At 36.8% G+C, this 9822-nt stretch overlaps 2 protein-coding genes across 2 annotated transcripts; both read right to left on the bottom strand.

The window, feature by feature from the left end:
* Window positions 1-337: 337 nt before the first annotated feature.
* Window positions 338-3931, bottom strand: LOC130725854 (inositol transporter 4-like). The gene is made up of 7 exons (XM_057577046.1): window positions 3802-3931; window positions 3461-3597; window positions 3241-3311; window positions 2697-3032; window positions 2512-2619; window positions 1229-1834; window positions 338-879 (listed from the first exon to the last, which is right to left on the bottom strand). The coding sequence occupies exons 2-7, from the start codon at window positions 3588-3590 to the stop codon at window positions 391-393; spliced, it is 1740 nt and encodes a 579-aa protein (XP_057433029.1). The 5' UTR covers window positions 3591-3597; window positions 3802-3931; the 3' UTR covers window positions 338-390.
* A 1860-nt stretch (window positions 3932-5791) lies between these two features.
* On the bottom strand, window positions 5792-6625 carry LOC130725697 (uncharacterized). Its single transcript, XM_057576902.1, has one exon. It carries the CDS (start codon window positions 6623-6625, stop codon window positions 5792-5794), a length of 834 nt encoding a protein of 277 aa, XP_057432885.1.
* Window positions 6626-9822: the final 3197 nt, after the last annotated feature.

Below are 9822 nucleotides of genomic sequence, written 5' to 3'. Positions count from 1 at the left end.
ATCTGTTTGGTGAGATAGCAGTGGGGTTCTCTTTAATCTAAAGTGTGAAGCTTCTTGGGACATTCAATAGCTGAAAAAGGATGTTGAATTCCCACGTCTTCTTCACTATGCTTCTGCCTCTCAAGTACTGTGGTGAACTTCTATTCAAAATTGCTTTCTAGAGTCATTTTAACTTCTACCTATAGTCATCACAAGGAGAAAGCAGGGGGAAAAAGTTGAAACATTAGTAGTTAAAACTTAGAAGCCAATCAGACTATCAGTATTTACTATTTAGAGTTGACATTAGGAACCATTAACAGGAATCTCTACCTATACTGATTACCAAAATCTTATTTATTATAATATTTTTCTAAAGTTAATCAAGACACACTTTTAATATTGGTAGGTGCATTAAGCCAAGTCTTGTTTTTTCGCTTTGTTATCTTCCTCCTTTTTCCTGTCAAAGGGGAAAGGTTTGAAGCCTTTCTGAAGCAATTTCTCGACCTCCTCAAACTGAAGGCCTTTGGTTTCAGGCACCAATGCATAGATGAATACAAGGCCAATCAAGGAGAAGCCGGCAAAGACGAGGAATGTGCCAGAAGTGCCTAGAGCTTTTACCATGCTCAAGAATGATTCACTGAGAAGTAGATTAGCACACCAATTGAAAACTGCTGCTATACCTCCACCTAGACCTCTGAACCTCAATGGATAAATCTCAGAATTCAGAACCCAAGGCACTGTTCCCATTCCAGGAGCATATGCTAGGATATACAATCCAAGGATCACAACTGCAAGGACCCCAATTTTGCTTGGACAACCCTTTGAAAACCATACACGATTTTGTGCTCGACATGCGCCTCTGATACCCTTTTCTGCTGCCAAGCATGCTCCTGGAAGAAACTGGATAACAGATAGAAAGAGACAGAATTAACTCTATAGTTTAATCAAAACTGTCTCTAATTTGGACAAAATTCAGGTTTTTACATGTTCTTTGAAAAGGTTGAGCAAAACATGACAATATGAGTACCTAAATTCTTGAAAAGGAAGGATGGTGGTCATGCATGAGTGTGTGGACACTCAAATAGAAAGTGAAAGAAAAGAAGAGAATAGAATTAAGTAATAGCTGTGATATATGATATCTGTAGTATGAGAAGCTTATTGTTTTAGGCTTCATAATTCATTCTAAGGAAAAAGAAGTTGATCCAAACATGCTATAAAAGAGGCATGCACAGAATTTAGTAGAACTTACTTCACTCTCGCTTCTGGCACAAAAGGCACAATCTACTTGCAAACAATGCATACAGTTCCATGAGGAGAAATCTGGGGCCTTTGTGTAATCATGGCATGTAGAGTTTGCCCCAAAGCTAAGGCTATCCTTGTTACTAATGGCAGGAGAATGGTGAGCTGCTTGGTAGAATGTAACACTTAAAGTCACAAGGCACACAATGATGCCTATCATGGAGATGAGCATCAACTTTCTCCTTCCAAATCTATCAATGCAAACCATGCTCAAGATAGTGCCAACAGCATTCAGACCAGAAGTAACCAGGGAAAGTGCAAGTGCTGTGGAGTTGGAGGCAATTCCGGCGAACTGAACGATTGTTGGACTGTAATACATGACTGTGTTAATACCAACAATCTGCTGAGCAACTTGGACTGTGATACCTGCGTAAAGCGCTCTTCGAACTACTTTGTTAGACAAGGCACCCTTTAGTTTCTGTGCAAGACTATGCCCGGTTAAGCCTTCCTCTGCTTTCTCTAATTCAATGGATTCTTGCATGGCTTTCAGCTCCTCTTCAACTTCATCAGGACGGTAGATTTTTGACAGAATGCGCCTTGCCTCCTCGACATTGTTCTGGTTAATAGAAACTCAGCAGTATAGATGAAATTGGCTCCAAAGAATGATTGATGAGTCAAATAACCAAAAAGATAATTAAAGGACTGAAGTTGAGAAGTTACTCTTGATCATTCATAAATTGCAGACATGAAATATAAGAAATTGCTATCTGAGGAGTCAAGTCTCATGAAAAAGAAAACTAAGGACTTGTTTGTGTTTTACATTCATCATTCAGAATATGTTTAGAAAACCTTCTACAATTAACTCCAAAATCAATTCAGAGAGAAGCTTATGTGAGTAGGTTCTGGGTGCCAGAGAGGATTATAAGGAAAGAGAAACTGATACAAACATGCTATCATAGTTAAGACATGAAGTAAAGCTTAATGTAAAGTGAAGACTCCTGGAAATAGCTGACAATTTCGTTGCAATTTATACACATTGCAACTAAACACACAGCATCTTGAGGCATCTCAGAAATAACCAGGACATTATCCATTAAACAGGAGAGATATAAGAAAAGTTAAAACTTTTTAACTGTGAACAAGCATAAGACTGACATCAATTCATAGCTCAGTTCATTTAACAACAAAAATATTTAAGAAATTATCTTGTAACATTAAGAAAATAAACTCTTCTGTAGATTAAGAAACTCTCAAGAAGAATGTACACAAATTCAAAATTTATATTTGACAAACCTGTCTGTAGAGCCATCTAGGTGACTCAGGAAGGGACAACATCAATATTAACTGTATCAAGGCGGGAATTCCTGCCACCCCAAGCATCCAACGCCAGGTTCCAGGCACCTGAGACAAATCAATTTCAGTTATGTCATTCAAGTTTAATGAACTTGAATAGCTACAAATGTTCCAATCTTGCAAACCTTGGTAAATGCCAAATTGATGAGGTAAGACAGAAATTGACCGCCGGTGATAAGAAGTCCATTTATACTGACTAAAGCTCCTCTGATCTTAGCAGGGGAAGCTTCAGAGATGTATAGAGGCGCAGTCATGGAAGCTGCACCAACTCCCAAACCAACCAAAACCCTTCCAACAATGATAACCCATGGAGCAGGAGCAATAGCCATAACTAATGCACCTAGAATGAACACAACATCAGCAGACAAAATAGATTTCTTTCTCCCTAGCTTGTCATTTATCCACCCTCCTAATGCAGCACCAATTATAGCTCCAGCAACAGCCATGCTAACAATGGTTTCCTGCACAACAATAGATCATAAAATAACCATGTCAACTAGCTCCAATATGAAGATAACTTTGCATCTTTAGAAACTCTTCTACAATTGGTTCTCAAGCCACAGTCAATTCTGGCGAGAAAATGTTGTGACACATTCTGAATTTTAAAATTGATTATGATGGAAGAGAGGCTGATATAAAGATGGTAGGAATGAGTATACTTAAACTCACTTGGAGCCATGTTCTTTTGTCAACTTGGTCAAATTCATCACGAATGTATAACAAGGCTCCAGAAATCACACCTGCATGCAAGGAATACGGTCAAAATAGTACTATAGTAGGCATGTTTAGATCGATTTCTTTTTCCTTAGAATCAATTCTGAAACCAGAAGCGATCTCTCTAAAATTGATTATGGCTTCTTCTGAGAAAATTGAAGAAGGGTTCTATTACCTGTGTCATAACCAAAGAGGAGACCTCCAATGCCAGCAGAAAGAGCAAGGCGCATGATATAAGGTGATTCAGTTGTTCTGCGCCAGCATTCTGTGAACTCGGCCTTGTCTGCTGCTACCACTTCTTCCATCTTGGACCTAGCTTGAAAATAAACACAGGCTCCAAATGCATGAGAATTAGTGTAAGTCAGAAACACAAAACTCTAACAATTATATGGAGATCATGTCTGTTATATAAGATGAAAATATAATTGTGGTGTGATTTTAGCATTAGTGGATAAGGATAACTCCTATAAGAAGATGATTTTCAAGCACCTAAAATGTATATATGAAAGATCAAACCTTGTGTTAAGTCAAATCCAAATGGTATTTTTGCATGCAGAGGAAAATTCATGGGATGGAGCCAAAGTTCTGTATTATAAATAAGTCAGAAAGTCAGTTTGAGGTAAAGTCAACTTTGATTGTATTTATGGAGACAATAAATGTAATTTATCCAAAGTTAATGTTTTGGACTGACATGTGCTCATAACTATGTTGATGTGTCATGTGAACTTCACTATCCAGGGGCAGGAGGTGCATTTGTCATTCTGCCTTCTTTAGCAAACCAAATGGCAATCTTTTCATTATTTGAATTTAGATTCTATTTATAGACAAATTTAATTTTATAAAATAAGTTAAATAAACAATTTCATCTCTGTTTGTGTTATGGAATTTATAAAATAAGTCAAATAAACTTTATAAATATGTCCTTCAAAACCACAAAACTGGAAGACTTCTTAGCTAATGCTTCCTTGAATTTCTCATTGGGTGTCCATTTATAAAAGGTTCAAATGTCAATATACTAACAGTTTACGGTGGGTTAAATGAAGCCGTTGACGGAGTTACCGGTGGTCATTTCCATCGGAATAGAGGTAGTTTGGTTGAGGTATGGCCGGTGACAATACGTCAATACCAACGATTATCTTTGTTGGTATGTTTCCCTTCTAATTTTCATGCAATGCACCGATTGCCTAAATTGTCAGTAATCTTTCCCGCCATCTACTGGCAGCCATAGATATATGTAAATGATTATTTTTCAGGAGAAAATGTATTACCGACGGTTATACCATCGGTAGTGGAGAGTTATTAAGATGTTATTAGACCGTCAGCAAAAAACTGTCGGTATTTGTCAACCTTCTTATAATGTCTATCGTGAGTATTGCTAACTTTGAAATTGCAACATCAATTTTGTTTTTGAATTTTGATAAGAGGAAAATCTGTTGGAAGCAACTCCTAATCAAAGATAGAATCATTTCTCTATACAGCAGGTCAGGCCACTTGTTGTAGGTGAAAAAATAAGCCACTAGCTGTTGGCTTCAGGAGAAAGGAACTTGCCATTGATGTAGAACAAAACGCATTCATGAAGAAATGTCCAAAATCGTAATGGTAAAATTCAGCCACTCTCTGACTCTCTTTGTATTATAGTGAATTCGGCATTTGTAATTTGGGATCTCACTGTTGCTTCTCTTGTAGACGATGTACACTTTCACTGGGAAAAGATGCAACATCCAACACTTGGTGACCCAATATTCAGCTGCTATGACTTACCTTCACCAGAATAACTTCTTAATTACATGCATCCTAAAGTTATCGGACGCCTCCAATGTTAAAGTCTCAATCTCTTATGTCTAGTATAGACTTGAATGTGTCCTTGTTCTATTTTAATTTTTCTATTAGCTGTTAGTACTTACTCTACCAAATTGTTTGGTTGTTGATCCTCACATGACACTAGCTCTCACCAAACATAGCGTCTATATAATCTAATTTTACCTTGCATTCAAGCATTTGCTATATTCCTTGCATTCACATCTTCTCAAATTCAGCATTTGACGACATATAACAAATTAAAGCTATTGTTTAGCAAGAGTATTTATCACCAACAGTACTTACTAGTAGTTTCCTTATCGTGAATATTTGCACTAAGCAATAAATAACTGACCATAATATGTGTTTCATTCTTGTGGGTGAAGATCCCCAACTTATAACAAAGCCTTCTTAAGAGAGTGCTCATAATTATCCAATCAAGGTTAAATCCTAAGGCCTAAAAATATTTCTACTATTTTAATGTTTGGAAAGGAAGGAAAGGCTTAAATTGAATCACTTGTTTGAAATTAGTGCAGTTGAATAACTAATAAACAAAGATGAAATAGAAGTATCTAAAATGCGAAGCAAACGACTGATTAACTAATAAGAAGATTGGTTAACGAAACATCAAATTACGGTGTCTAATAAATAGTAGCTGAGTTACTCTGCAGTGACCGCGATCATGCGCGTTAATTTCCGCTCACACGTTCTAAAAAACTTCTTTGTAGACAACATTGCGCGTGGAGCTCGAAACCACCCCTTGCTCATCCACAATGAGCACCTTCAAGCCTTTTCTTGACTTCACTCTTGAGAGAGCGACATACAGATGTCCATGAGTAAACACAAGCCTCAGAAGGTACAAACCGACATGAGAAAGGGACTGGCCCTGACTCTTGTTTATAGTCACCGCGAAGCATAAAGTCACCGGGAACTGCCTTCGAGAGAACTTGAAGGGAAGACTAGAGTCAGAAGGCGTTAAGGTTATCCTCGGAATGTACTCAGTTTTACCCAGCCTGATTCCTGATAAAACAGTCGCAACAATTATATACTGAGTAAGATGAGTGACCCTCAACCAGGTCCCATTACACAGACCGGCTGCTTGGTCTATTTTTTGTAGAAGCATGATCAGAACCCCAACTTTCAATATCAGTATGTGGTTTGGAATTCTCGAGCACTGAACGTCGTTTAAAAACTCAGAGGTGAACCACTCCGCGTGAACCTCGGAATCCTCATCCGACCAACACGGGGTATCGTAGCTCAAGTACTCGCGCTCGACACCGGGAAGCTTTGACAGCATGTAGTTGTTGACATGCTCGACGCTCTCGAGTGTAGGGGCAAGAATCTCCCTTTCCTGGAAGTACGAATCGGTTTCCAAGTTCGGCACTATGTCCGGATAAGCAAAATTGACCAACTCAAGAAGAGGATCAGGACCCTGTCCGATCAACAAATCCCACGGAATCTCAATTGTGGTCTCATCCTCGTCGATGGTGTCAACCGTTCCATCGCCCACCTTAAGAATCCATTTTGCAAGAGGATGATGCATTCTACAATCTCATGTTTACGGTCAGTTTCATTACCTTGCAATTTTTCCATAAGTATGATCAATTGATGGCCTACGAATTGACTATTGGAGTTGACATCAATTAGTAGTGTGATTACAAAAAAAATTGAGATATGAAGAGTTATAGTAAAATTATTATAAGACAGCTAGATATTTCAAAAACACATTAAAATATTCAACTGTAGTGTTTCAAACTCATAGAGTATTTGTACATATAGAATTAACCTCAAAACTAAAAGGATTAAGTGAGCACATGTTTATTCGTAAATTATACGGAGGATATTGCTCTTAAATCATATGAAAATATATTTTATTGTTACTTTTTAACATGAAAGCATTTTTATATAAAAATGACTAACCCCGTGAAAGTATTAATTTCTAACACTCGTTACATATTATCAACCATCATTTTACCTAGTAATTTAAACACAAACAAATGTAAATTATTCACACAAATTCTTTCTGAATCATTGTTGTAGTCTCTGCATCATGTTTCCATGGATGAAGGAGAGCTTTGCCAATAGGATAAAATTGCTTCACGTGGACAATCAGCCAGTTTTCATTATTCTATACACCAGTCAAATGCCTTGCTCAGGGTCTTCTGCAATTTACATTCAGCACCAAACTTATGATAGTCAACACTACAACATAACTTTAATAAATACTGCACTAACTTTATTCATATATTTATAAAGCCAGGGAAATGAATAGGAACATGGAACTAAAACGGTTTATCTCGCATGTCTTTGAAATATGTTAGGTAGAGTCTTAATGTTTTTAAAATAAAGACACTAACAACAAGAAGCATCAAATACTTAAAAGTGAAAAGGCTTAATGGAGTAACAAACAATGTGCTAATAATTACCTTAATATGGAATCCTGTTTGCCAAAGATAACAAATGCAGAGCACAGCCCAAGCCACTAAACTTGTTCTTCCATAAGAAAAGTAAAATTTGTACATTAATGGAAGTGTATGTATAGTGACTTCAGCATCTCTAACATTAAATCCTAGTGTGAGCATTTTTGCAGCTTGCTAGTTTATTGGAATTGCAGAATTGTATCCCCAAAGTGATATTCTCTTGCCTTATATCAGAATTATGTCTTTTCCTATCTGCATAACGAAGAAAATTCCAGTTTGCGTGAGAAGGAGTTGTTATGTAGATAAATATAAAGATAAAGATAAAACAAAGGAAGATAAACCCACCTCAAAACCATCACTCACCTCAAATACAACCAGTTGCTTCTTTAGCAGGGTCTTTGAATAAAATATACCATAAGTTTTGTAATTACATTTAAACCTGAAGTGCAATGACCAATGAAATGAAACTCATTCAAAGCCAACTAAACCAATAATAGAAAATAATACAGGTTCTGATTGTTAAATGTTTGACAAATACTTAAATTTATCAAAATGAAATCACAATTACCTGAGTGAGGAGGTATCCCCAAAAGAATGAAGACTGTATTAAACCGACAGCGCTGGGGCTCCAGTTGTACTCTGCTGACATAGGAAGTATAGCAATGCTCATATTTACCTGCACATGTGAAACAGATTGAAGTTTCTTTAAGCTAAAGCTAACTGAAGACTCCACACTCCACAACAGTTCTAAACTACTAATCTAAAGTTTTCAAATTCAACCATTTGGTTTCTTTCTCTCTTTCACTTTCCATGATAACCAAAGTTAGATGTGTATCCCAGTGATGAGACATGCTTTTTTGGGGTCAAAACTGTGGAGACATGCTTCATAAAACCAAGGGCGCCATTTTTGTAATGGGTTTACTCAATTACACTTACTTTAGTTGCTCTCCATCATCAGAAATATGAACACTGCAATTCACAAAAGTGACTTGACACTGAAACAAAAAAATGAACAATGCAAGGTTAGAAAGCAGAAGGAATGATGCTACTCCTGCTTTAGTGAAAAGGGAATCATGTCAGGCATCAGTTACGCACTTCGGCTTCAAAGTAACACACACACACATAAGGTTACTCTATGTTTCAATGTTCAAACTCTTAGCATCTTCATCTAATTGCATTTCTTCCAAAGGTAAACATCAAAGGCAATAGTAGGGATTGAACTTTGGCAGGTGGCACCCCATATTACAAAGACAATTTTTTTAAGAATTACAAAAACAATGTTTTATTGTAATCGCATAAGCTTTGGAAGTCAATATATCAATTAAAGAGATCAAACTATAAAATGGTAAAGAAGGCTACACATCGAAAGCCAGGCATATATTGCACAACAGATCATAAATAAAAAATTGAGTATACATGAAAAAAAATTCACACACAAATTTCGTACACATCATGAATTTATCTCCTGTAAAACTTCAGTAAGAATAAAAGCATATAGTGCACAACATAAACAAACTTACAGAATAAGTAGAGTCAAGTAAAAGAACATTAAAAATGACAATTGGAAAGGAATGGTGAGTTTAAACCTGAGGGAGTCCAAATGCAAAGATAAGAGGTAGATGCCTTGGAAACATTGCCCCCAAATGCAAGCATAAGGAATGAGAAAGATATAGCATGGCCATACTCAATGCTGAGTGTCTTCTTACTGAGCAAGCACCAGACCATGACTCCTCGATCAAAATACAATTTATTAACTGCATAAGATATTAAAGTTATTAGCTGTCATGTGATACACATCATTCTATTACAATATTACTATTGGTTGATTTATCATTTGGACAAAGTTCATTTCGAAGGACCTGCTCCTGTTGATTTCCTTGTAATGTGTGAAATGCATCACCTCAATATGAAATTTGTAAGGCTTAGGATTCAAACTAAAATTATGAACCACTCACCCCGATGTGGCAGATCGTTTGGTAAGAGGAAATTCTGCATCTCAGGTCCTCCGCAGTAAAATGAGCTACGTATGGTTGTAGTTGAGATCCTGGACACACTGCACCTTCCCTTCATTTATTCTATTGCTCAATCGCCACAAAAGCACCAGCTGCAATCAACACATAGCAGCAGAAGAATATCACAAGAGAGAACATAAATAATCAAATTGTGACTGGGAAAAAAGTTAGTACTCGGATAAATAAAATTGAGATACCTCTTTTTTGTAGTCTTGTAAAGTCTCCTCTGTGTATCCATTCCTGAAGTAAACCTTGATGGCAACATCCTGATGAAAAGAAGATAAGTTTTAGGGAAGATGGCAAGAATA

Source organism: Lotus japonicus, chromosome 6 (genome assembly GCF_012489685.1).
Source record: "Lotus japonicus ecotype B-129 chromosome 6, LjGifu_v1.2".
NCBI lineage: Eukaryota > Viridiplantae > Streptophyta > Magnoliopsida > Fabales > Fabaceae > Lotus > Lotus japonicus.
The sequence above is the reverse complement of the archived record's forward strand: the minus strand, read 5'-3'. Positions and strand labels throughout refer to the sequence as shown.